The sequence below is a fragment of the Acomys minous genome, assembly GCF_964271855.1.
Source record: "Acomys minous genome assembly, chromosome: 15".
NCBI lineage: Eukaryota > Metazoa > Chordata > Mammalia > Rodentia > Muridae > Acomys > Acomys minous.
In genome coordinates this window covers 16,705,378-16,733,086 of record NC_140497.1, presented here as the reverse complement: position 1 = coordinate 16,733,086, position 27,709 = coordinate 16,705,378, and the positions used below count along the sequence as shown (strand labels likewise).

At 44.3% G+C, this 27,709-nt stretch overlaps 2 protein-coding genes and 1 long non-coding RNA gene across 4 annotated transcripts; 1 reads left to right on the top strand and 2 right to left on the bottom strand.

The window, feature by feature from the left end:
- Positions 1 to 279: 279 nt before the first annotated feature.
- Positions 280 to 8,771, bottom strand: STAR (steroidogenic acute regulatory protein). Its single transcript, XM_084760340.1, has 7 exons — positions 5,938 to 8,771; positions 5,011 to 5,121; positions 4,677 to 4,804; positions 3,657 to 3,815; positions 3,343 to 3,527; positions 2,895 to 2,988; positions 280 to 2,151 (listed from the first exon to the last, which is right to left on the bottom strand). Exons 1-7 carry the CDS (start codon positions 5,999 to 6,001, stop codon positions 2,038 to 2,040), a joined length of 855 nt encoding a protein of 284 aa, XP_084616466.1. The 5' UTR covers positions 6,002 to 8,771; the 3' UTR covers positions 280 to 2,037.
- Positions 2,924 to 12,276, top strand: LOC311585277. 2 transcript variants are annotated; one of them, XR_014775166.1, is made up of 3 exons: positions 2,924 to 3,003; positions 5,563 to 5,771; positions 8,749 to 12,276. It is a non-coding gene; the product is annotated as an uncharacterized lncRNA (long non-coding RNA). The 2 variants fall into 2 exon arrangements; XR_014775167.1 differs by lacking the exon at positions 2,924 to 3,003 and having other exon boundaries at positions 5,105 to 5,771.
- LSM1 (LSM1 homolog, mRNA degradation associated) lies at positions 12,254 to 27,663 on the bottom strand. Its single transcript, XM_084760342.1, has 4 exons — positions 27,308 to 27,663; positions 22,305 to 22,373; positions 20,449 to 20,564; positions 12,254 to 12,544 (listed from the first exon to the last, which is right to left on the bottom strand). The coding sequence occupies exons 1-4, from the start codon at positions 27,351 to 27,353 to the stop codon at positions 12,374 to 12,376; spliced, it is 402 nt and encodes a 133-aa protein (XP_084616468.1). The 5' UTR covers positions 27,354 to 27,663; the 3' UTR covers positions 12,254 to 12,373.
- Positions 27,664 to 27,709: the final 46 nt, after the last annotated feature.

The following is a 27,709-nucleotide window of genomic DNA, read 5'->3' as shown; positions in this document are numbered from 1 at the left end:
AGCCAGGACATGGGTGGTGGAGAATTTTGCAATTGCCCTCTGACCTCCATGTGTATGCTGTGGCACATGCACATGCACACTTACACACAGGCATCAAATTAGTTTTTCTTTTAAAGAGAAAATGACTTGGAATTAGGTTGTAATAATTGCTTCATCCTTATCACATTCAGCAAAGGAATCCAGTCTATTGCAGCATATATGTGTTTGTAGCTCTTGAGTATGGCTGTGAAAGCAAATGGGTGGTGATGAGGACAGTTCCGTGGAGTCGGTTTTCAGTTCCGTCCTCCCATCTATATGTGGTTCTTGGAGTCATCAGTCTTGGTCTTGGTGGCAAGCACTTTATACACTGACATGAGTCATTTTGCTGGGCCCAACTTAAATCTTTTTAGGGAGAGAGGGGGGATAGAAATGGTTTCTCGTTGTAACAATCCTGGCTGTCCTGGACTCTCTGTAGACCAGGCTGGCCTCAAACTCAAGAGATCCTCCGTCTTTGCTTTCCAAGTGCTAGGTTTAAAGCCATGTACCACCACGCCAGGCTCCCAACTTGATCTTTATAACTTCTCTGAATCCTGGGACAGGAATTTGTTATGACTCTATTGCCTTGTAGCTGTTTTTTTTCCCAAGTGGTAATATTTTAACCTTTTCAAACAAGCAAGTTGCTAGCTCTGAGCCAAGCTGACCTCTATCTAATCTGTTTATTGTTAACCTCATAAACAAGGCACTTTATCTTAGCATTATTGGTCATTATTATTTGGTATAATCTTTTTAATTAGGTAGGTGAAAATCCCGTTGTAATCGTCCTATCCCAAGGCTATTAATCTTAACTGTCAACTCTAAATTAGAGTTCTGGTTTTTATTTGTTGTGAGATGGTCTCACTGTGGTCCAGAGTGGGCTGGAATTTACGGCAGTTCCCTGTGTCATCATTTAACGTTGAGATTACAGCTGTTGGGCCACCATGCCTGAAGTGTTTTGTTTTTCATGTTAATGGGTGTTCACCCTACATATTTATATGTCTGTGTACCATGTGCATGTCTGGTGTCCACAGAGGCCAAAACAGGATATCAGATTCTCTGGGACTGGAATTAGAGTTGTGAGCTGCCATGTAGGTGCCTGGAATTGAACCTGTGCTCCCAACTGTTGAGTCATCTCTCCAACCCCTGTTTTTGTATTTTTGGGACAGGATCTCATTGTGTAGCTCTGACTATTCTTTATGAAGATCAGGCTGGCCTCAGTATTACAGAGATCCACACTGGTTTGTAGCTGGAGTTCTATAAGAACCAATTTAGGGTTGTGTTTATTATGAAAGTACTTTTTAGCAAGGAGTCTAAGCAATTGACACAAATCTCCAGAAGTTTTGTTCTTTATAATGAACTAGGAGATTCAAACCCTCAGTCTTGGCTTAGAATTCTAATGAAACTGTTAATGCCAGCAGATTCCTTAGAGTGGGCATGGCATGACACATCTGGGCAGAAATGTGCATGTATGTTCTTTATTGTCATGGGATAAGTAGGGAGACCAGCATAATGATTATTCCATTTCTTCCTAGAGAAGAGTTGTAATGTATACTCTGGAGGGGCCCTTTGTAGGTAGTTTCAAGTTCTGGCCTTTTTGCAGAAGAGCAGAAGGCCAGAGAGTTCCCTATGTACTCAGGTACCTAGTGAAAGTAAGACACGCCTTTCAGGCAGTGGCATTTTGAGCTCACAAGACAACAGTTCCTGATCCTTAGCATCCCTCATCACATCAGCTGCTGGCATGTTTAGGGTTTCTTAGGTGAGCATGTTACAGGCCTAGAAAAAGGGTTTAAGAGATAACCTTTCCTTTAGCCTTCACTCCACAGCAAGTCAGTGGGAGACGCTAGAGGTCTTTTATTCTAAGACTCATTTCTGTTCTCTCAATAGTAATTTTTTTACCAGGTAGTCCTAGAGTCTTATTACTACAGCCCTCCCACTATCATCAACTGAAGATCTTAAACAGACTTGCAGGCTTTCTGTGGTAGTTTGCGAATGGCACACAGGTTGATGTGGTGGGCACAGTCCTTAACACCGTGCTTCAGAGGCAGGGCTGGACTCCAGGCGCTTGCGCAGGTGGTTGGCGAACTCCATCTGTGTCTGCGATAAGACCTGGTTGATGATGGTCTTGGGCAGCCACCCCTAGAGTAGAGACAAGAGCACTGAGATCTTGTGCACACTGTTCTACTGTACCCCACACAGGCAGGGCCGTCTCAGGCTGGGTATTCCTGGTTAGGGGTACAAACTTTTGTTCCCCTGTTGTTAGAGATACGATTCCCGGCTGTGTGACCCTGAGACATCTGTATCACCTTTCTTATCACCTGTCTGGACTGAGGGCCACCTCTCTGAATGGCTATAATTATACATAAAACTGATTTTTTAAAAAGCATTTCACAGTGTAACTCAGGCTCTCTTAGAATCTCAAACATGTGATCTTCCTGCTTATGCATCTGAGTACTGAAACTTGAGACAAGCCCCCAGCCTTTTAGATGAGGTGAAAGGAAGCCTTCGCAGACTTCTGCAGTGGTGGACTAGCAAGCCATATTTAAGTCCATTGCCCATCCAGCGTCCTCTGATACTATCAAAATGCAAGAGGAACGCTGGCAAGATGGCTTAGTGGGTCAGAGTATATGCCTCACAGGCCTGGCAGTCTGAGTTAAATTCCTGGTACCCATGTAAAGAAGGAAGAGACCCAAGTCAACATTGTCTTCTCACCTCCGCATTGCTCTGACATGTGAGCACCTGCATACACACATGCACACACATCATGCACACACAACAATAAAGTCAGGAAAATATGCAAGAGGATTCGTCTCTCTATTGGGGGACAAGAACACATTTTTGTCACTACTTTCTACTCACAGGCCATCTCCCATGCCTCTTACCTTGAGGTCAATACTGAGCAGCCAAGTGAATTTAGTCTTTGAGGGACTTCCAGCCACTGGATGAAGCACCATGCAGGTGGGACCGTGTTCAGCTCTGGCAAGAAGACAGGTGAGAGTTCTTACACTGATTAGTTACACTAGCCATATTTCTAGAGTCTCTGTATTTTAAAATTTCATCAGGAAGTACTTCACCAAAAGTGAAGTTAGCATGACTAACAGGCCTCCTGCTGTGTCTTCCATTGTTAGAACCCAAAGAAGCCTGTTCCTTGCTTTGGAAAATTATATTCTTCGCTCCTGGGAGGGAGGGTCAGAACAAACCAACTGAATGCTGAAGTCGAGCCACTTTGGCCTTTTCTTATTAAAGCCAACAGTGGGGCTAAGGATTGAGCTCTTGGAGGTGGGGATCCAGATTATGACACTACACTTTGGAGATTGCTGCCAGGATTACCTGATGACTCCACTTTGCTCGGGCATCTCCCCAAAATGTGTAGCTATGCCTGCTAGCACACAGGTGGAGCCTCTGCGCTTGGCACAGCGCACGCTCACGAAGTCACGGGGCCCCACCAGGTTTCCTGCTGTTGCTGCAGCCAGCTCATGAGTGATGACTGTGTCTTTTCCAATCTTCTGCAGGACCTAACAAGGGAGTCAGAGTCAGGAGCCAGCCAGGGGTAGGATAAACACCCATATATCGGGATCCCTTTGCCTACTCTGTAGACTGCATTCTCTTGGGTCTCTAACCACCCATACCAGGGCTTTCCTCACCTTAATCTCCTTGACATTTGGGTTCCACTCTCCCATTGCCTCCATGCGGTCCACAAGTTCTTCATAGAGTCTGTCCATGGGCTGGTCTACCACCACCTCCAACCGAAACACCTTGCCCACATCTGGGACTACCTTACTTAGCACTTCATCCCCATTCTCCTAGAGGGACAAAAGAGAAGAGCCGTGGGGTTAATGTTAGAGAAAATTATCTCTAGCCTAGGTGTTAGACAATACAGGAAAGGGACTGGCCAGTCTATGTGAGCATTAAGACACATGGCTATCTATCTGATGAGGACCCAGTAAGTGAGCATGACTGCCACAGGCCTTGTACATCACTCAGGACTGGCAGAGGCAACTTGCCTTTTGTTTTGGTGATGAATGTTAGTAGTATGGGCAGACCCAACTGAAAGGACCCATACTTCAAAGCTCTAAGAGTCTGAAAGACAGACCTGGGAGTATAAAATACCTGGTCTACAACCAGCCAATTATATAGAGAGAATGTTGGGAGTTTTGGTTGGTTGGTGTGCCGCTTCATTTCAGAAAAACCTGGGGCCAGAAAATTCAAGTGATTCCCCCCCTCTCCCCTCCCTGCCCCCAGGGACCCTTAGCAAAGAACGGTGCTGAGCAGGGTGACCTGTCATCTACTGCATGTGTATTCTCCATACTGCATGGTTTCTATTGGATGACTTGACTGTGCAGCATTCGGAGAAATAGTATTTACATATTCCTTGTTTGTTCTGAGAAAGGGTCTAACTATGCAGCCCTGGCAGGGCTGGAACTTACTACATAGACCAGGCTAGCATCAAACTCTAGAGATCTGCCTGCTTCTGCCTTGGGAGTGCAAGGATTAAAGGCGTGCATCACCGTTGCCTGACCTTGAGGATATATTCTTAGAGTTCTCAAGAGTTAAACTACTTAGCTCTCTCTCAGTCATGAACAAGATAGGAATCCCAGCAGGCCTTGAGCCACGGCAATGAGAGAATCAGTAACTACAGGTTTCTCATGGTCACCTCTACTTACCTGCTGGCTTTCCTTCTTCCAGCCTTCCTGGTTGCTGAGGATGCCCAAGGCCTTCTGCATAGCCACCTCTCCCTGCTGGATATAAGACAGCTCCTGGTCACTGTAGAGTGTCGCCTCCAGCTGAGAACCTATATGCATAGCCAAGGAAAGAAAGAAAACAACTGTCCAGTGTCCTAGCTGATCCCCAGTTCTCATCCCTTTGTCCTCTGAATGTGTTCAGTCCTCAGAAGTGACAAGATGAAAGCCATAGGGTCATGCCTGTAGGTAGGACAGGTGGGGAACAGGCCTAATGAGCACCCTAAGACCCATCACCTGCACAAGCCCCAAAATTTACCAAGCAGAGAGCTCCGGCGCCGAACCTGACTGAGCCATCCATTACTGGAGTCCCCCAGTGCTCTCCGGTTTAGTTCTTGGCCAATGGCCAGCACAGCCTGGTGCTTTAGTCCTGCAGGAATGGAAGGAAACTTTTGTCAAACAGTTAGAAAATCCCCCAGGAAGAGGTTATCCAGTCCACTCATCACGTATGACGAAAGTGGCTCAGGAATGCATTCCAGCAGGCACCCGAACTACAGCCATGCCTCTAACTCAAGTTCAGGGTTAAAAGTCCAGCATTTCCAGGGTCCAGAAATCTCTTTTCCATCTTGGGAAATATAGGGGTAGGCTGGTCAAACCTAGCTCTACCTGGGCACAGAGGTTTACCTGGACCTGCTAACTAGAAAATGGCTGCTCAGTGAATCGCTGGGTATTAAGTAGGCTACATTCTGTCTCCCCTGGACTACCCACTACCCACTACCAAGGTCTGCCTCTTGGCTCTATAGTGACAAGAGCACTCCCACCCCTTTGCTTGTATTTCTGCTGCCCAACTCTCCTGTCTTTTTCTTCCCAGACAGTGTCTTGGGCTTGCCAGGCACTGCTTCTTGGAGTCTCTACCACTGTGGCAAAGACTTGCCTGGGACCCTTGGAACATTCTCCATCCAGTCCTGAAGGAAGGCAACGTCAGTACTAGCTCCAGAACAGCTAGGGCCTTAGAGCAGAAGCCAGAACTTCCAGAATATGGATGGAATCAGCATCTTAAAATCCAGCCCAAGTTTTCAGGTAAAAAAACAAAAGCAAAATAAAGCGGGTCCAGAGTGGAAAAGATTGACCCAGTTAAGAGGCACACCTGGGATGGCAGCCTAGGTGGCCTGTCCCCCTCTCAATTTTCCACAAAATCATATTGCATAGAGGCTCATGGTGAGCTCGCACGCCCCCAGAGACTCACCTTTCATGTTGCGCATATGTCTGTAGGAGCTTCCAGCGCATAGCTTCACCGTGGCTAGTAGCATGCTTTCCTGGCAGATGGAGCAGGGCTGTGGTTGCTGCTGTGCTCAGGCTTCTTCCTGAGCCTTTCAAGGTCCCGAGTCCAGCAGCTGCGGCTTGACTCAGTGCTCTGCCTTAAATGCTTCCAGTAGAAGGCTGTGCATCATCACTTGAGATAAAAAAGCCATCAGTCACTGTGCAAAGGGTCAAGGATGGAGAGATTGCCTCACACTGCAGTGCTGGCCAAGGTGGGAGGGGGCAGGCTGCATAGAAGGGAGCAGATAGGGCCAGAAGCAGCAGGTTGGGGAAAAACAGTGCCACTGAGATGAGGCAGTTTGATAGCGGACATACACACTCTCAAAAGTTTTAAATGCAGACTTCAAGCCCTGCCCTCAGGTTCCAGATTCAGCATTCACTTAAATGTCAAGTAACTGGGCTGAGTCACCACTGTGAAGCACTGGCTGAGACAGTGAGCCAGGGTATAAGAACCAAAGAAGAGTAAGTTCTTGCAACAAGCCAGAGCCAGGCATGGTGGTACTCACCTTTAATGCCAGCACTACCAGGCATAGGCAAGTGGATCTCTCTGAGGTCAAGGCCAGCTGGGTCTACATGAGTTCCAGGACAGCCAGGGCTACATAAAAAGGCCCTGTCTCAAATAATAATAAAAAAGCTGTAAGACCATTAGCCTGGATAGCGACAACAAGCAGCTCAAGGACAAACAGGGTATCAGTGTTAGAGCAATAGCACAGTCCTCTGACTGGCCTTGGTCCTTCCACATAAGGTCTCCTGATCACTCCATGTGTTCAGTCATTCATTTGCTCACCCGTTGATACAAATCACCTTTACCAAAGCCCTATTCTAAGTTCTCATTTTAGAAGACTGTCTGTATCTGGCTTGGCTACTCCTGTAAGCTCCCAAAGCAGAAAGTAACTTGGGCCTAGGCTACACCCTGCTCCTTTTTCACCCTTTCCTCATACAGCTGAGGCTGGGTAAACCCTGCTACAGGGCTTGACCTGTGCAGAAAGATGGGAAAGACAAGTAACTTGGTTATTCACTCCCGTCAGTCTTTGCAGGTATGTGATCCTATAGTATTGGACAAAGATCCATGAAGCCTTTGAATTGCCTCAGTTGGTCCTGAACATGCCAGCCAGGGGAAAAGTTCTACATCTCAAGCACTGCTCTGCAAAAATCTCTTCCTTTCAAAGTATCCTTGAGCCTTCTTTTAAAAAAGATATTTCCTTATTATAGATACAGTATTCTTCCAAGGCATATGCCTACATGTTAGAAGAGGGCACCAGATCTCATTATAGATGGTTGTGAGCCACCATGTGGTTTCTGGGAATTGAACTCAGGACCTTTTGGAAGAATAGCCAGTGCTCTTAACCTCTGAGCCAACTCTCCAGCCCTTGAGGCTGCTTTTAAGCCATCTTCATATGGTAAGAGTATTAGATTTGCCCTGCCCCAGTCCCTGCCACTAGCATTTGGCTCTTGTATCCTGTCACTACTGTCCTGAGGCAGGACAAGACCCACTGCTCTCACTGCCCTCAAGGCATTTGGGTACTGTACAGGACAGCGGGAAAATATAACAGTCTACATTTTTGTCCTGGTGAAGGTGTGTAAGAGATCTTTTAAGAGCTACTGCTGATAGGCACCAAAGGCCCCAAGTTCTAGTCCCTAGTGTCTACTATACCCACTTTTCTGCAGTGCCCATTTTTGTCCATTCTAGCTTTCTGGTAGCTTGTCCCTCTGGTGCACACCCTCCCAGCCAGTGCCCACTGGAGAGGTTTAACTCAGTGATGGGATTAAGACAAGAGTGTCTAACCTGAACTGTACTCAGATTTGCAGTGTAGCTGAGATGAGCCTTGAAATACTGAGTCTCCTGCCTATAGGCATGCTCTACCACACCCAGCTTCTTCTCTGGGGCTTCTTCTCACAGGTACTGCTTCCCTCTCAAAGCGTTGTTGGCTCCAACACTCAGTTCCTGAGGGGAGTGAGTGTTCTCTTATTCCTCTGTAGAAGCACTCCTAGGGAAGCAGCCAGGAACACAGGCACTCCTTTGGTTCAGAAGACTCGACTGTAGGTGTTCTTCTGGCTCTCAGTGGGACCCAGAGAAAACAGGCCTGCTGTTCCTTTGCAGCTTGTGACTAGGCAGAGGGCGTGCTAGCAGGCTGGCTGACCTAGCTTCTCCTGACCCATTGCTTGGTACACGTGCAGCCTCAGACACACGTGGGCCTTCTTTCAGGGAAGGTGCTAGAGAGAGGAGGTTGTGTGGTACAGGCCATACAGATAATGTTCAAGGCCCTGCTGTTGCCATTCTGTGGAGAATTATGGCAGTCAGAGGAAGGAGGGGGTAGTGCGGGCACGCTGGAACACTGAGGCATACAGCTGTTGCTGATGTCAGAGAGTGCCATTGACTCAGGGAGGGGGTGTCGAATGACCTCCCCCAGTGCCAAGGCTTGCTTCCTCTTTTTATCCTTTCCAGGCTAAATGATTACTTAACTCTTGGAGTTCTTCTGAGCAAAAAGGTCAAGAAAGGTCTGGGAATGTCCTGATTATGGCCATGTAAATCTGGCTTTCTCTTTGATTAGACCAGAGCCCAGATGGAAGGAGACTGAATGGGCAGAGCAGGTGGGGAGATGCAGCAAGGCTTTGGAACAGAAAAGGGAACTCGATTACAGAAGCACATAATGAATATGTACCATGTCACTCCACAATTACAACTCTGGGTATGATTGTATGACTCACAGAAATTCTCCTGCCTGTGCCTCTCTAGGTGCTGAAATAAAGGTGTGGGTCCTCCCAGCTCAGCACTTCGCCTCTCCCTCCATCCCTGCCCCTGGATTCTTGGATTAAAGGGGTATGCCACCATCCCTGGCTTTTTTTTTTTTTTTTAATTCTACTTTGTATTTGCTCAGTGTTTGCATGTGTGCCATTTGTGTGCCTGGTGCTCACCTGAGGCCCAAAGAGGGCATCAGGTCCCTTAGAATTAGAATTTCAATTGTAAACCACCATATAGGTGCTGGGAACCAAACCAGAGCCCTCTAGAAAAGCAGCCAGTGCTCTTAACTGCTGAGCCTGAGCCACCTCTCCAGCCGCTCTTTAAAAGAAAGTTGGGGAGTTCACTATGTTGTACAGGCTGGCCCTGCCTCAGTTTCCCTGGTATGTAGAAGCTACAGGTACACACCCACTTAGCCCAAAACTTAACTTGATTCTAGGCCACTTGGTAAATGAAAGACCTGCTGAACAGAGAAAAGCAAGCACCAACAGAACAATCTAGAAAAGGCCAGTTCCTTGGAAGGCAGCTGGGAGAACAGGCATAAGTCAGCTCTGACGAGGGCTAATCTCTTTCTGACTCATGTTTGAAGTGTTTTCTCAGATCCTGTGACACAGATTCTTTATACTTGAGATGTGTGGCCTATAGCTAAGGTGGTCCTAAGGGATCATCTTGATACTCATTTTAAGGATCTGAACTCTTGATTGCTCAGTGACCCAGCTCATCTTTTGGTATGCTACTGGTCCCTGAAATGTCTGCGTCAATGTGAACTCACATCCGTTACCTTCACCTATTTACCTGTCTTCTATCAACCTAGCCACTCACCCATATATCCTTCAATAGCTTTACAGTGAAACCTAGTATTTCAGGCATCATTCAGATGCTGTCACTACAAGATCAAGCAGACAGGAAGTCCCTTGGTTTGGTTGAGAGAGGGTTTGTGCATCCCTTGCTGTCCTGGAACTATGTAGACTAAGCACTGGCCTCAAAAATCACGAGAGACCTTATCTCTGCCTCCCAAATGATGGAGTTAAAAGTTTGTGCCAGCACGTACAGCTATTTTATTTATTTAAAAGATGGGCCTATGTATCCCAGGCTGGCTAGGCTGGCCTTAAAATCAGTCTCAGGCTCTGCTTCCCAAATGCTGAGATTAAAAGTGTGCTAGCTATTTATTTACTTAAAAGACAGGGGCTCGTGCACCTAGGCTATCTTCCAATCCAACTCAGTGTCATCAGAGGTCGGCCTTAAATTCCCAACCTCGTGGTACGATTATAAACATGTGCCTATGCACTCAGAAATCCCAGTCTTGAGCATTTACTTTGGGGCTTGTCAATAAATAATTACAACTTCTGTCACCTGTCAATGGTGAAACCTAAGGCTGGAAGGGAAATAGGTGGGGGTAGGATTTTTGAAGGCTTTTTACTCCTATTCCAAGGCTGGGGCTAGACCCCAGGACCTTGCACATGCTAAATGAGCTTTCTATCACTGAGCTACATTTCCAGTTCTAGAGGTGGTGTTTTGATGAGGTGTAGTGAAGGATGGTGAAACTTGAGCAGAGATCTGAAGGTACAAAGGAAATATTTCTGTAGTGGGAGGGTATTCTAAGAGTAGATGACATGGTTCAGCTCCATGCCAGGGAAAGGTAATCTTCAGGGGCTGAAATCAAAGACACAACAATGAACATGTACTGTCCCGCTTCCTGGTTATAGTGGACATGATGGTGCATGCCTGTAATCCTAGCACTCAAGGAGGCAGAGGCAGGCCTGAGTCTAGGACAGCCAAGACTATGCAGAGGAACCCTCTTGGGGGGTGGGGTGGGGGGAACAAAAAAACAAAACTAAAGAACCAGACCATCATGCTTTTCAAATGTTTGAGTCACTTTCAGAAACTTATCAGTATCAGTATACATACATGTAAATTATACATGCAATCTAACTGCATTATACATGATTGCACTTATTTTGGATTCTATTCAGAGAGGAGGGGATGTTGTGCTTTAATAAGCAAAAAGCATGAAATCAAATCTGAAGGACCTAGGAGGACATTTTTTAAAAAGTCTGAATCCAATATGCTCAGTTATTTTAGAATGAAGATGGCTACAAGCAGGGTTTTGAGAGATCTCATTTTCCCCCTCTGAGAGCAAATGCTCCTGCAGTAAAGTAGATGCGTATCTACAATGGCCAGTGGTCAAATCATAAGACTTCAGTGCATGCACAGGGAGGGGCAGCTGAAGCAAGCCGCAGGCTGAGAAATCTGGGAATAAGGAAGCAATTTGTCCAGATAGTGTGACTTTTCAGTTCAATTCCAGGCCACTGCATGATACAGATCAGAAAGAACACAGATTACATTGGAATTGTTTGACTGATGCTGACGTAAGAAGTGACCTACAGCTCTTAAAGGTACCCTTACAGTCACTCTGCTGAGGTATGTGATATGTGAGCCTTGCACATTTTAAGCAAGCACTTCACTGCTTACTGAGCTACATCCTTAATCCAAGGACAGTTTCTTCAAACAGTATCTACTGTAAAAGCAACCCAATAGTGAAGAATTCACATGCCAAATGGCTTACAGGGCAGATTTTTTTTTCTTTAAAAAAACACCTGAAAATAAAGTATTTTATATTACAGTATAAAATAGTCCACAGAGATATTATGAATGAGTACTATGGTTCAACAGATTATAAGAAGGAAGTATCTAGGATAAATTACTGAGTATCATTTCAATGTGCCAAGAAGCCAGTTTTTACGCTGTTGTCTCCTAAACTGCACTCTTTTATAAGTGCCATAATAACCCTAACTACAAAGTGCTGTCACTATGAATCAGGAGTTACTAAGTACTATTGGTGGGTTGGTTTTTTGTGTGTGATGACCTAAGCAAAAAATGATCAAAACTTAAATGTAAAGGATGTGGAAACTTAGCTCAACTAATAGAAGATTGAGAATAGAGCACACCAGGGAGACATTCTTCCTCAGGAGAAAGTTTGCAATAGCTGTGGGTAAAGCAGGGCTCAAGTTCTTTAAACAAGAGGCTTCTGTTGTAACTGGTTCCTTGGAAACTCCTGTCTCAAGCTTGAAAGTTTGTCAGATACAAACATGGAAATGGGAACGAGGAACCAGCAAGATTGTATAAAAACATCATCCTGAGTAGTCAGCTCCTGTAACAGCAGGGACCCTAGCATATACTCACACTTTCTGCAACTCCATTATGTGAATGACAGTTCTGAGGTTCATTCTTTATTTACAAGTCAATGAAGAAAGAAGTGTAAACTCTGAGACAAGAAAAGCAATATAAAGACATGATTCTTGGTTCCACAGTGGCTTGTGAGGGGAGGTCATGTCACTATTTCTTTAAACAATAAAGCTGGGCACAGTGGCACACACCTGCAATCCTACAAGTTAGAGGTCAGCCTGGTCTACAGAGTGAGTTCTAGGTTAGCAATGGCTATGTAATAAGACCGCTTGAAAAAGCAGAGCAAAGCAAAATACATAATGAATGGTTTTGTTAAAAAAAACAAAAACAAAAACAAAATCCCATGGTTTCTTCATATTGGCATATGTGAAAGACCACTTTTCAATTCTGCACTCTGGTCAGGTATGAGGTGAGCAGCAGTCTCTCAGCAAGGAACTCAGTACTCATCCAGGGTATCTGCCCGAGGAATGGAGAGGCCCCGATCTTTGAGGGCCTGCACCTTCAGCTTCTCTGCCTCCAGTCTGCTCTGCTGTTCTACTCTCTGTTCTTCTAGGATCTCTTCAATAGACACTTGCTGGAGGGGCGTGTCACTCTCCTTTTCCAAGTCCTGCAAAAGAGGTAGGTTTGAACAACTTCCCACCAACAACAGAAAAGCCTACAACTCTGAAGCTTGGACTGCTTTTCATAATTGTGATGAGGCTGAAATACCCATCTCCTGCAAACAAAGAAACAGAACAATACCACTCAGAATGTGCACAGAGCAAGTCCAGGACAGCCTAGACTACACAGAGAAACCCTGTCTCCAAAAAACAAAACAGGATAAAAAACAACCTTGATTCAAATGTACACCATTCTTCCTGCTATTAGCAATAAACTGTTCCACTAACAAGGAGTCTCTGTCTCCTCTATGGCAACAGTTAACATGTCAGGACACAAGACAAGTCATCATTCTAGTTTGGCCCAATGCAGGGTTTCTCTGCGTAGACCTGGAAGTCCTAGAACTCGTCTCAAGACCAGGTTGGCCTCCCAAATGCTAGGATTAAAGGCATGCACCACTATGCTTGATAAATTCTTTGGTTTAATAAAAAATATCTCATTTTCCTTACTTCAAAAATGCATACTGTAGGAAATTTATAATCTCATCAGCAGCTTAAAATTATAATTCTAGTATGGAACACCAACACTTTGGTGAATGTTAACAATTTTCAGGTGTACACCAATATGTATGTTAACAGAGGCATTCACCCTGTTTATTTTTTGGAACTGTGTTTTTAAATTTGTGTATCAGTGCATGTGTAGAGCTGGTCCTCGCCTACATTTACCCATGTTCTAGGAATTGAACTCTGATTGTCAGCCTTGCACAAGTGCTTAAGCCACTGAACATCTCAGGCGCCAGTAACTGTTTTTGTTCCGTGGTGCCTATGTATGGCAGGCAAGCATTCTATGGCTCAGCTACATCATCAGACCAGCTATATATAAGACTTAGAACAAAACCAAACCCACAACACAAATAGTGACACAGCATAATATACTTAATATTTATGTCATGAATATTTAATAGCCAATTTTGTAATACAGAACTATAAACAAAGCTCACCTGCCCACTTATTCTTAAAATATATAGGTAGGTATAATCTTTATTTCTGTAACATGGAAAACCCACATAGACAAAACAGCAAAGTATTTCTGAGCACCCCCACTGCCCCAAGCCAGGATCTTGGTTAGACAGCAGAAGCTGCCCTAGAGCTCATTATAGAGTCCAGACTGGCCTCACACTGACGGACCTCCTCCAGTGAGTGCTGGGATACAGGAGCGCCACCACAGCAGACTCTGTTCTTGTTTCTTCTCCTGTGGCTTACTTCTTTTAAGAGTTTTATTTGCTGCTTATGTATATTCAGGGGTGCCTACAGAGGCTAGGCAGGGTGTCTGACCTGCTGGAGCTGGAGTTATAGTCAGTTATGAGCTACCCTATGTGGGTGCTAGGAATGGAACTCAGGCTTTCAAGAAGAGCAGTAAGCACTCAACTGTTGAGTCATTTCTCCAGTTCCTTTCATAACTTTTGATGAGGTTTGGAGAGACAACCAAAAGAAATCTACAGATGTTTCAGTCTGGGTAATAAGTGACACAGGCCTCCAAGGTCTCAGAGCTCAGCAGTTGTGGTATCAGATGGAGAACTCACACCAGGAGGGTAGAGCCACACAAGTTGCATAATTACCAGGGTCAAAGGTTATTTGCTACAACTATATGTAATCACCCAGCCCTTCTTTTATAACCTTGAAATGAAGAAAAGGCAATGTTCATAGCTCCCCTCCTGGGCTTTTCAGTATGTCTGAGCTACTCCTGATACAGCTATCTTTCAACAGTCCTCCATCATCAGGGCAGAACCCAGGCTCTTTGTTTGTTTGTTTGTTTGTTTGTTTGAGACAGGGTTTCTCTGTGTAGTCTTGGCTGTCCTGTACTCACTTTGTAGACCAGGCTGGCCTCGGACTCAGCCTCCCCAGTGCTGGGATTAAAGGTGTGCGCCACCACACCTGGCTGTTTGTTTTTTAGAATAAGGTCTTACCCAGGCTGGCCACAGACTCATGATTTCCTGCCTTAGCCTCTACACATCTGAGACATGTGCCACCCTTCCATCCCCCAACATACACACAAGGTTTCTCCGTGTAGCCTTGGTGGTCCTGGATATCCCTTTGTAGACGAGGCTGGCCTCTAACTCATAAATCCACCTGCCTCTGCCCCGCAAGTGCTAGGATTAAAGGCATGCACCACTACTGCCCGGTCACTAGACACTGTATTTCTTGGGCTTTAGTACATTCTCCAGATTAATTGTTGATTCACATAATCATTCTTTTTTAAAGACTAAAATATGTGTATCAATGCTTTATCTGCATGTATGTATGTGCACCATGTGCATGCCTAGTGCCCACAGGAGATATCAGAGCCCTTGAAATGTAAGTTATGTGGGTGCTGAAAACTGAACCCAGGTTTTCTGCAAGAGCAGCAAGTGCTCTTAACTGCTGAACCAATTTTCTTTTCTTGCTTTTTTCAAGACATTGTTTCTCTGTGTAGCCTTGGCTGTCCTGGACTTGCTTTTGTAGACCAGGCTGGCTTTGAACTCATGAACTCTGTCAGCTTCTGCCTCCCAAGTGCTGGGATTAAAGGTATGAGCCACCACGTCCAGCTGCTGAACCAACTTTCTAGCCTCACTACAAAAACTACTTTTAAATGAGGTAGTAATACATTTCACAGGGGCTAGAGAGGTGGCTCAGAGGTTAAGAGCACTGTCTGCTTTTCCAGAGGTCCTGAGTTCAATTCCCAGGACCCACATGGTGGCTCACAACCATCTATAATGAGATCTGGTACCCTCTTCTGGCGTGTAGGTATAGGTGTACATGCAGGCAAAACATTGTATATACATAATAAATTTAAAAAATACATTTTACAGCAGTATTTGGAAAGCACCTGTTTATATGCATGTACATATACATGTGGAGGACAGAGGCTGACATAGGGTGTCTTTATCACTATCTTATTTTTTGAGACATAGTCTGTCAAAGAACTTAGAACTCTTTGGCTTGAGCTAGACTGGCTGGCCTCTGAGCTCCCACAATCTGTCTTTCTTCACTTCCCAGTGGAATGATAGCCTAGGACCACCACGCCCAGCTTGTATGTGTGCTGGGGATCCAAACTCAGGCTTTCATGCCTGTGCAGCAAACACTTACCCAGTATGTTAGAGAAAATGGTCTCAAGCAGTCCAGCTGACCTCATATTCACTACATAGCTGTTTCCAACAGGAGGGGTCTGCATCAATTATCCCTAACAAAATGTTCTCATTTTCTTGAAATTTTGTTACAAACAAACAGACAAAGAAAAAAACCTGACAGGGTGGGAGTGATGGCTCAGAGGTTAAGAGCACTGTCTGCTCTTCTAAAGGTCCTGAGTTCAATTCCCAGCATCCATATGGTGGCTCACGACCATCTGTAATGAGATCCAGTGCTTTCTTGTGGCGAGCAGGCATACATGGGGGCAGAATACTTTATAAATAATAAACAAATTTAAGGGCTGGAGAGATGGCTCAGAGGTTAAGAGCACCGGCTGCTCTTCTAGAGGTCATGAGTTCAATTGTGGTGGCTCACAGCCATCTCTATGTGATCTAGTGCCCTCTTCTGGCCTGCAGGTGTACATGCAAATGGAGCACTCATGCATAAAATAAATAAAATCTTAAAAAAAAACAAAAACAAAAACAAGAACCTACATACCAAACTGCCCTACTCTCTACAAATAAAGAGTCCAGGACAGCCAGGGCTCTGTCACACAAAGAAACCCTGTCTCGAAAAAACCAAAACCAAAACCAACAAACAAACAAAACAAAAACCTAAAAAACTCAAAACCAAACTGCTCTACTCAAGACTCTTTTGTTTTGTTTTAGAGACAGGGCTTCTCAGTATAGCCCTGGATGTCCTAGACTCACTCTATAGACCAATCTGGCCTCGAACTCACGGAGATCCACCTGCCTCTGCCTCCTGAGTGCTGGGATTACAGGTGGGCGCCACCACGCCCAGCTACTTAAGACTTCTTTACACTAAATAGATATAGCTAATGACTGAGAAACTCTAAAAACAAGTAAAGAAACAGCAAATGCATGAGTTTTTGTTTTGTTTTAAAGTGGTGGTTTTCAGTCTTTCATTTCTTCCTTTTTCTTTGCTACCCGTTCTTGTGTGGTGCCAAGGATCAAATTCAGGGTATCATACTCAATACCCAAGCACACTGCTGCTGAGCAGTAACCCTGCCTCATTAACTTCAGTCTCACAGGGACTTTGATTTTCCTAACACAGCCAAAAGGATTTAAGGTTTAAATAACTTAAACAAGTGAACAAAAACCAAAAAAAGTAAAATATACACACATATAAATGTAAATCATATTCTGGTGTGTATACACACAAACACAAGCATTAATACTTCAGATAGATGTAATATTTCACTTGATATCTGGTCTTTCTGGCATAAATATTCAGGTCCTTCCTCCCTGGTCATGAACTCTACTCTGAAATTTCAAAGTGGCTTCTCTTAACCTATTGATTTCCTTTTTCCACTTTATAAATACTTATGACATGTTCCTCAAATGCTGCCATGCCATGAAAAATTATTTGTAACCAGTCATTTGATTTTATTTTAAATTTTGTATGTGTTGGGGGTGGTATGTGTATGTGAACACAGGTGCCCTGGGATCCCCATTATGGGCAGTTGTGAGATGGGAACCAAACTCAGGCCCTCAATAAGAGCAGTATGTGCTCTTAACCACTGAGCCACCTCTCCAACTCCTAACCAATGATTAAAATATTCCAACACATAAATCTGTCGTTTTCAGTGATCAGCAAGGATTTAATCATTGTAATATACTCCCAGCTCTAAATTATACTTTTATAAATCAGGACATATAATTTAAATTCTGCAACTTTCTGCTAATAGAGACTATTAAAATACTACATGATGGATGTCTTTGTTCTCGTTTTATTCATTTGGAAGAGGATATTACATTGGAACCCAGGCTGGCCTAGAACTATGTAGCACAGCTAGCCTCAAACTAGGAGTTTCACCTATTACAGCTTCCTAACTGCTGGCTTTGTCGATGTGAACCACCACACATAGCAATGTTGTTTCTTTCTAGATAAGAAAATACGGAACACTTAACAAATCTGTATACCATCTGTGGTGGTTTAACTAGGAATGGCCCCCATAGACTTGTCTTTGAATGCTTGGCACGTGGGGAGTGTCACTATTAGGAGGTGTCGCCTTGTTGGGGTAGGTGTGGCCTTGATGGAGGAAGTGTGTCACTGTGGGGTCTCCTATACTTACTCAAGCTACCCTCAGTGTGGTCCACAGTCTCCTTCTGCTGCCTGCGGATCAAGATGTAGGACTCTCCGCCCCTCCTCCAGCACCATGTCTGCTTGGACACTGCCACGCCTCCTGCCACTATGACAATGCACTAAGCCAGCCCCAGTGAAATGTTTTCCTTTATATAAGTTGCCTTGGTCACGATGTCACTCCACAGCAATAAAACCTTAAGATAGAACTTGGGACCAGGAGTGGGACTCTGGATTAGGAAAGCAGTTAGATGCTTTAAGTAGAGCTTAATAGGCCCTACTAGTAGGAACATAAAAGACAATGGTGTGGAGGGTGATTTGAACTTTGGAGGCCTGGCTTAAAAGGTTTCAGAGGAGAAGAATGTTCACATGTGGCCTAAAGACTATGCTTGTGATAGATTTTGGTGAAGAACAGGGTTGTTTTTTGCCCTTATCAAAAAAGTTTGCCAAAAAGAGGCTAAACTTAAAGGTTTTGGGGGTTTTTTCTCTTTCTTTTTGAAACAGGGTTTCTCTGTATGACAACTCTAGCTGTCCTGGAACTCGCTCTGTTGATCAGGCTGGCTTGGAACTCACAGAGATCCACCTGCCTCTGCCTCAAGTGCTGGGATTAAAGGCATGCGCCACCATGGCCCAGCCAAGTGAAAAGTTTTAGATTAATTGCATTGGCAAAGGAAATTGCAAAATAGCCTAGTACAGACTCCACTGTTTGGTAACTAATGCTAATAACTCTTAGGAAGTACATTTTGATGAAATAGAGCAAGGAAAAATACAAAGTGTATTAAGAAGTGGAGTGGAGAGAAATCTTGTGTTTAAGGAGATTAACAGATTAAAGATATTAAATGGAACTAAGGGAATGGTGACCTTAGGGCAAGATCCTTCCCAGCTAAGCTTCCATCTTGTGAAAGAAAATAAAGAAAAGCCCAATTCCAGGAGTAGTGGCACATACCTTTAATACAAGCACTTGGAGAGAACGAGGTATACAGATCTTTAAGATCAAGGCCAGCCTGTCGAGAGAGTAAGTTCCAGGACCACCAAGCTTAGGCGTTGAAGGGAATCATTGAAAACAGCTGGCGAAGATGAAATTAAAACTTAGCAGCTTTAGCCACATGGGTCTGGCCTAAGTCAAGGACAGAAGGGGTTATGTAATCTCCCTTCCTAAGGAAAGCCACTCAAGCCAGGCATGTGGCAGGTGTGTCCCAGCATGGAGATCCCAAGATGTTAGAGATGCCAGAGCCGTGAGACGCCTGCTGAGGAGAGCTGCTAACAGAGTGGAACCAGCCCAAGAAAAAGTGTACTACAGTCAGTATTTTGATATCAGACACGGGGATGCAGAGTTTGTAGTTTGCCCAACTAATTTTCTGTCTTGCTTTGGTCCAATAGTTTTCTTCACTATGCTTCCTTTCCTACTGTTTTGGAATATATATCCAATGCTATTATATGTTGGAAGCATGTGATCTGCTTTTTAATTTGGATTATATTAGGAGATTGCCTGAATCTCAGACATTGTTAGGATTGTGATAGACTATGGGGACTTTTGAAGTTGGACTAAATGCATATCACATTATGTTATAGCTACAAGCCTATGGGGCCAGGGAGTGGAATGTGGGGATTTGAATAGGTCTGGTCCCACTGACTCATGTGTATGACTGCTTGGCTCATAGGGAATGGCAGTATTAGAAGGGGAGTGGCCTTGCTGGATGGTAGTGGCAGCACACACCTTTAATCCCAGAGCTCAGGAGGTGGGGGCAGAGGCAGAAGCAGGTGGATCTCTGTGAGTTTGAGGCCAGCCTGGTCTACAGATTGAGTTCCAGGATAGCCAGGACTACACAGAGAGAACCCTCCCCGGAAAAACAAACAAACAAACAAAAAGAAAGAAAAAGAAAAAGAAGAAAAAAAAAGGGGGTGGGGGAGAGGTATGGCCTTGTTGGAGGAAGTGTGTCACTGTGGAGGTGGGCTTTGAGGTCTCCTATGCTCAGGCTACCCTCAGTGTGGCACAGTTCCCTTCTATTCCCTGCAGATCAAGATGGAGAACTCAGAGTTGGAGAGCTCAGCGGTTGAGAGCACTGGCTGCTCTTCCAGAGGTCCTGAGTTCAATTCCCAGCAACCACAAGGTGGCTCACAACCATCTATAATGGAGTTTGGTGTCCTCTTCTGTCATACATACAAATAGAACACTCATATAAATAATAAAAAAGATGTAGAACTCTCAGCTCCTTCTCCAGCACCATATCTGCCTGGATGCTGCCATGGTTCCTGCCACGATAGTAGACTAAGCCTGTGAACCTGTGTTTCCCTTTGTAAGAGTTGCCATGGTCATGGTGCCTCTTCGTAGCGATGAAACCCTAATTAAGACACCATCCTTGTACAGAGGCCATGCTAATCTTTATATTGTTCCAGTCTTAGTATATGTGCTACCAAAGCAAGCATCAGCAATATTGTTTTCTATCAGATAAAGCCAGCAATATTTTGCTAATAAGATCAAGTCTTCAAAATGCCAAAGGCCACAGAATGACATTAATTACCTTCTGCAGTGTCGCTCTGGCAACTACAGCTTCCCTAGTTGGTGGGTTCAGCTTGCTAACCCTGGGAGGAAGCCTCTAACTAGCATCAGTACCCAGATCCACAGCAGCTTACAGTTTTCACTTACTATTTCTCCTAGTAGGACCACATTTTCTCCTCTGACCACAAAAATTCCTCGAGGAATATCACCGTACTTTTTGCCCACATGAATGCGCTCCACAGTCTGATGAAGCACTAAGTTAGCTACAAGCACACAGAGAAGAAACAGGTGTTTAGTTCATATTGTTGACTGAAGTTCTATAACTCAGTTATTTAGTTATTTCTTTTTTTTTTATTTCACCGATTACAACACCATTTAGGAGAATTTGTTTTTTGGTGGAACAAGGTCTAGCCTCAGCTGGCCTGGAAATTATGGGATGTAATCCAGGCTGTCCGAGAATTTGTGATGATTCTCCTGCTTTAACCTCTTATATATGTTGACATTCCAGGAACGAGTTACCGTATGTTTTAGAAATAAGTTACTTCTGGGATTGCTGTGAGTTACCATATGTTTTAGAAATAAGTTACTTCTGGGATCGCTGTGAGTGCGAGGCCAGCCTGGTCTACAAAGCGAGTCCAGAACAGCCAAGGCTACACAGAGAAACCTTGGGGGTGGGGGTGGGGCAGGAAGTTACTTCTGTATCATTTAATTGCTAGTATCAACATGGTCCCTACAAAAATATAAATGAATGGAAATCTGGAAAACTTGAGCCTAGACAACTGTCAAGATTAAAAGTCTGCTTTTTGTTTTGTTTTGAGACAGGGTTTCTCTGTGTAGGCTTGGCTGTCCTGGACTCACTTTGTAGACCAGGCTGGCCTCAAACTCAGATATCCACCTGCCTCTGCCTCCCGAGTGGTGGGATTAACAGGCATGTGCCATCTTGCCCACCTTAATTTAATTCTTATGGATTAAGACACATCAACAGGGCTGGAGAGATGGCTCAGAAGTTAAGAGCACTCACTGCTCTTCCAGAGGTCATGAGTTCAATTTCCAGCAACCACATAGTGGCTCACAACCATCTATGGTGAGATCTGACGCCCTCTTCTGGCCTGTGTATGTACATGCAGGCAGAGCACTGTATACAGAATAATAAATAAAATCTTAAAAAAGAAAATAGACACATCAACAATTTTTTACCTGTCAGATAATCCTATCTGGTAATCACAATAGTTGTTATTTATCCCTTCATAGCACTTAGATAAATTAAACTTAAGATTTAGAACACTACCGTGTTAAGAGTATTTTTCTTCTTTTAATTGTACTACTTGTCTTACTTGAAGTAAAACAAAAATTGCTGTTTGTATCTTACTGTTTTGGCTTGAGCTGGGTTCCTGATCCATTTCCAAATTGATTCTCTTGCCCCAGCCTATCAAGTACCTGGGACTATACATGCATGACTGGCTGTTTCTATCTTCTAATGTATGGTGTTTCAACTGTGTTTCCCTCATATTCAAACGCAGTGATCTAGGAGACGGCCAACAAATGTCAATGTGAACTGAGAAGTTTTTTACCCTAAAGGTGAACACAGACCTCTTCCTTCAGCAAGTGCAGGCGGCAAATGAGGACTGACTCTGCTGTGTCCCTACCCGCACACCACCGAGCTTATTGTCGTCAGCCCTCCCTGCAGCAAGAGTGGCAGGAAACGGCTGCTACCTTATTGTCACTGGACAGGGAGGGATCACCTCTGTAGAATGATTTGAAGACTAACTGTATTTCTATCATTTGGCTCCCTCTAATGGGGAAAATAAAAATACTAGGGAAAGTCAATTTTAGTACACAAAATATTCAAGCTTTCAAAACACCTAATCATAATTTAAAAACAATTTACTCACCCCAAACAGTTCCATTATGCTGACGTGAGGAAAAGTTAGAGACAAGTAAATTTCAAAATAAAGTAATGCCAAAACAATTCAACAGAATTAAAGATCACAACCAATACATACCAAACTGATCAATGCTTCTTAAAAAACCTATAAGTGTCCTTCCATCTCGAAGTAGGACCAAATGCTTTTCTGGGGAAAGAAGAAAAGATCTTTAAAAACAAAAGCTGTCAGTTTCAGTGAGCTTATATCATCATCATCTTCTTCATCTAGTTAGTAACTGTTTAAGCTGCACTGGACACTCTTCAAATGTATTTAGGGGGAAGTTCACTGTAAAACATGGGAGAGAAGACTAGAGTAGCCTGGGATTTAGGTGGGATCAGTATTGGAAAAAGTCAGGATAGTACTGCAGAGTAGAAAAGACACTGAGTAGCCAGAAAAGCAGCTGGCTCCAGGCTGACTCACTTTGTAGGCCAGGCTGGTCTTGAACACCTAGTAATTCACTTGCCTCTGCCTCTCAAGTACTGGGATTAAAGGAATGAGCCACCACACCTCGCTAACCTTGAACTCTCTTTTTGTTTTTTCCAGACAGGGTTTCTCTGTGTAGCCTTGGTTGTCCTAGACCAGGCTGGCCTTGCACTCACTGCAACTCACCCGCCCATGCCTCTGGAGTGCTGGGATTAAGGGCGTGCACACCCACACCCGGCTACCTTTAACTCTTAATTACTCTGCCTCCAAGTACTAGAAGTATGGATGTTTTATTTGCTTTTATTGTCAACTAGGTTTCTATTACCTTAATCCTAGAATTACTTCAACACTTTCTTTCTCACATTTTGCTTTCAACCAAGGCAATTTGGGGAAAGAAAAAAAAACAAAAACAAAAAAACAAACCACACTGCTTAAGAGTGGCTGGGTATATGTAGCTAAGAAGCAAAGCCCCCAACCCTAGGTTCTATTTCTAGCACCGTAACAAAAAATGAGATGCCCTAACATGTAAGAAGATGAGTCAGTGGTTCAGAACAGGAAGTCAAGTCAAAGCTTAATTGTTTTTCTGTGCTGTATGTGTGTGTCTGTGTACATACTTGCAGAGACCAGAAATGGCATGAGATTCCTTAGAAGTGGAGTTACAGGCAGTTCTCAGTGAATCCCTGATGTGGCAGCTGGAGAGGACTCTGGCTCTCAGGAAGAGAAGTACGTACACTCAGCCACCGAGCCAGCTCTCTAGATTGGCTTAAACATTTACTGCGAGCTCTATACCAGCAGTTCTCAAGCTGTGGGTAGCAACCCTTTTAGGATCAGATGTCTTGCACATGAGATATATGCATTATGATTCCTAACAGTAGCAAAATTACAGTTATGAAGAAGCAACAAAAATAATTTCATGGTTGGAGGTCACCACAACATGAGGAACTGTATTAACTGTGGGTTGCAGCATTAGGAGGTTGAGAGCCATTGTCTCAAACCATTCTGAGATCTGAAAGTCACCAAACTTATGAGTTTATAGTATTGTAGGATGAAAGCAAGAAAATTACTTCGTGATAACTATAACAGGATAATAAAACAAAAGAGCAAGACAGTAGGGTGAAGGACACACCAAAGCGGACATAGGAAATTGGAGATTGTGAGCCACATGTGGTTGCTGTGATATGATGCCCTCCTCTGGCTGCAGGTCTACATGCAGGCAGAGCACTGTATGCATAATAATCAATCTTAAAAAAAAAAAAAGAGAGAAAGAAAATTGGAGATTAAGCTGGGCCATGGTGGCGCACGACTTTAAACCCAGCACTTGGAATAAAAAAAGAAAGAAAGAAAAAGAAAAAGAAAATAGGGGACTAGGGACAGGGCTCTGAAGAGATAACTTTAAGGGACAGTAAAGGATATGAATAAGCCAGCTATTAGAAAAGCAAGCAATATTTTAATTACTCATTTCTTTAATGCTATGCATAAAGCACTTTTGTTCATTTTTTTTTGTTTTTGTTTTTTAGAGACAGGGTTTCTCTGTGTAGCCTCAGCTGTCTTGGACTCACTTTTGTAGACCAGATTGTCCTAGACCTCACAGAGATCTGCCTGCTTCTGTCTCCCAAGTGCTGGGATTAAAGGCCTGTGCTACCACACCCAGCTTACATAACACTTACAAAAGAAACTAGACCTATCCCAGTTGGACCGTGATGGATAAATAAACTTTGAGAAAGGGAATGTGGAAATGATAAGATTAGAGAAATCTGTAAATTAAGTACAAAGGGGAAAAGTAGTATATTCACATTTGGCTCAAAGTTAAAAGAACATGAGTTAAAGTCAGAAAAGTATTGGTGCCGAGCCTTAACTTCAAAAGAGTGAGAAAGCGCTGAAGCTTAATCCACAGAAAAATAGTGAGTTATGGCATTTACATTCATCTAGAACGTCTATGGATTTAGAGAAAACCGACCAAACATGCAACTCGGACACCTGTTTTAGAGAGCAGTAAAGTTCAGAGAGCTAAGAAAATCAGCAAGAACTAGTGTCAGAGAAACCAAGAAAACAAGAGGGTTGGTGATGAGGCTCGGTGGTCAAGAGCACTTACTGCTCTTCTAAAGGATCCGGGTACACTTCCCAGCCCACACACCAGGCAGCCCATGACTGCCTGAAACCTCAGTTTTTGCATGAACATGATGCACACAAACTCATACAGGTACACACACATACACATAAATATAAATACATAAACAGATGAGCCTTAAAACAAAACAAGGACCCAATACACAACACAGTGTACAACGCTGCAAAGAGAACTTGGAAGGAACGCCTCATATTTACGACTGAGAGCACAGCTGTGAGGGCCAGAGAAGCGGCTCTGCAGTTAACACTGCTGTTCTTGCGGAGGATGAGGCTGTGCTCTTGTAACTACAGTTCCAGGGCTGCTGATGCCCTCTTCTAGGTCCTGCACACACGTACTGCACAAAAACTCATTACTCCTCTAGGCACAAACACATACATAAGCAGCAAGTAAACAAATCTTTAAAAATAATACAGCTTCAAGCCAGGCATGGTGGCCCGTGTCTCTAAGTTTGTACGCCCAGGGACTGAGAGAGAAGAAAGGCTGTGGGCCAACCCGGCCTGTAGAATGGGGCTGCCGCTTCAAACGAAACCAAACTAAATAGAAAAACAAACGAACAAAACCCTAGTTTCTGATAGCAAAAATCAGACTGCAAAGGTGGTCAGAAGAGTCAAACTGTAGTGAGTCAAGATACCCGTTAAGGGATGCAAGTCTGCTGTTGACATATGACTGTGCAAATACATGGGGCTAGAAAGACAGAAACAGCTGAGACAGGCATGGTGGCCCACTTCTTAAGTCAGCACTGGAGAGGAGGAGGCAGGAGAGTTCCAGGACAGCCAGGACTATGTAGAAAACCTGCCTCAAAAAACAAAACAAAAAACCCAGAACTGGTGTGTGTGTGTGTGGTGATGGGGGAGTGAAGTGTATATCGAATGGCTTGAAACTTTTTAGTAATGGAGAGGGTCTGAGAGCCACAAAGAGGTATGACAAAGTTTGAGAATACAAGCAGTTTAGTAAAATGGCAGGATTTGTTAGAGGCTCCACTAAAAGAATATTTCATTACACTTCACATACAGACGGGAAAAGTGGTTAGTGTGTATATGCATGTGTATGTAGCGATATTACACATGTATATATAAATCTACAGATATAAATATGTAAGTCTAAGCTCTAAATATTTGGCTTGGTCTACATTTTTCCACTGGATAGCAAAATAATTTGGGTTAAAAAAATCACTGAAAACTGATAATGCAATTATAGATGCTCTTTAATTTGGAGACACAGTAAATTTATAGGCTTTTACTTGCTTGACGCTGCATAAATCATTTTGCTCTTGAAAAGTTACAGACTGACAATGATTTTAAAATACTGCTTACAGGCTGTCAAATGCCTTCATCCTTAAGAGCACTGGCAGCCCTTCCAGAGGATCCAAGTTCAAGTCCCAGCACCCACCTGGTGGCTTTCAATCAACTGTAACCATACACATTTTTTAAATGTCGCTTTAAAAATGTTGTTTGAGGGGGCTGGAGAGATGGCTCAGAGGTTAGGAGCACTGACTGCTCTTCCAAAGGTCCTGAGTTCAGTTCCCAGAGATCACATGGTGGCTCACAACCATCTATCATGAGATCTGGTGCCCTCTTATGGCCTGCAGGTGTACATGCAGGCAGAACATTGTATAAATAATAAATACATAAATATTTTTTAAAATGTTTAAGGAATCATATACAAGAATCTTTTTTCTGTGTGGGTCATTAGCATTTTCTGATTTAAGTTGTAGAGACAGGTGTCGGACACCTGTCGGATTTAGGGGGCGGGGATGAAAGTAGGGGTTGGAGAGATGGCTCAGGAGAGCACTTTTTGCTCATGCAGTGAATGGGACTTCGGTTCTCAGCAGCTACACTGAGGCTCACAACGGTCCTTAACTCCAATTTCAGAGGATCCACCTGGCTCTGTGGGCACCAAGTATGCACGTGGAGCACTTACATGTAGACAAAATAAAAATAAACCTTAAAAAAAATGAAAGTGTATCCTCTTGGTTTGTGAAGGACTGACCTCCTCTAAGTAAAAGCAAAACTGTAGAACAGAAAGAATAAGTTTGAAGTGACTTAGCCTTTCTAGAAAAGTCCGTTTTTATGTCCGACACCTGTCTCTACAACTTCAATCTGAAAATGCTAATGACCCTCACAGAAAAAGAAGATTGCAAGTGGCTATACAACAGAAAAAGCCTGGTTTGCTGCTAATTAAATTCAACTGCTGTTGTCTTAACCTTTTCGGGTTTCGGTGGGTCGTTCCTGTAAAGGGATTCTCATCCACCCTCTGTCAAATATAACTGAAATACAGCAGTGGAAGTCAGGGGCACTCAAGGGAAGTCGCCTGGGACACTTGGCGTTCTCACGTCAGATGCTGAGCCCCTCGGAAGGAGTTTCACAACTTGGGAGGTCATCAGCCCAAGGGCAGAAGAGGCAGGCTGGAGACGGTTCCAAGGCGGTGGAGGCTATGAAGGCAGACCACCCCGCCAGGGCCCAGGGCTCACTCGGGATGCTCCGTCTCAAGGGGTCCCACACCAGCCTTCCCCAGGGGCTCAGGTACTCACTGTCGATGTCCTCGATGAGGCTTGCGGTGCCCGGCATATAGTTCATTTTGACCTCTCGCAAGGGTGCAAAGGACAGCCGCGAGGGCGTCCGCTCGCCCGTCGGCGGGACGCGGACGGGAACCCGCGGCTCACCTGCACCTCAATCGCCGCTATTCGCCGGAAGAGCTCGCGGGATACCCCACCCACTTCCGGTATCGTGTGTCCGTCCACATCAGGAGGCGTGCCGGGCACGCGGCCCTGGGCCACGTTTTCTTTCTCTCTGGTCAGTGAAGTGGAGTCCAGTTCAGGTGGGCAAAGGACGGGTGTTTGCTCCCGCGTTGGCGAGTGCGGCTCCCCTCCCGGCACTCCTGCTCCGAGGCCCGGGTTGAGGGGTACGGTCCATGTCCGCTCGGCGCTCGGCGT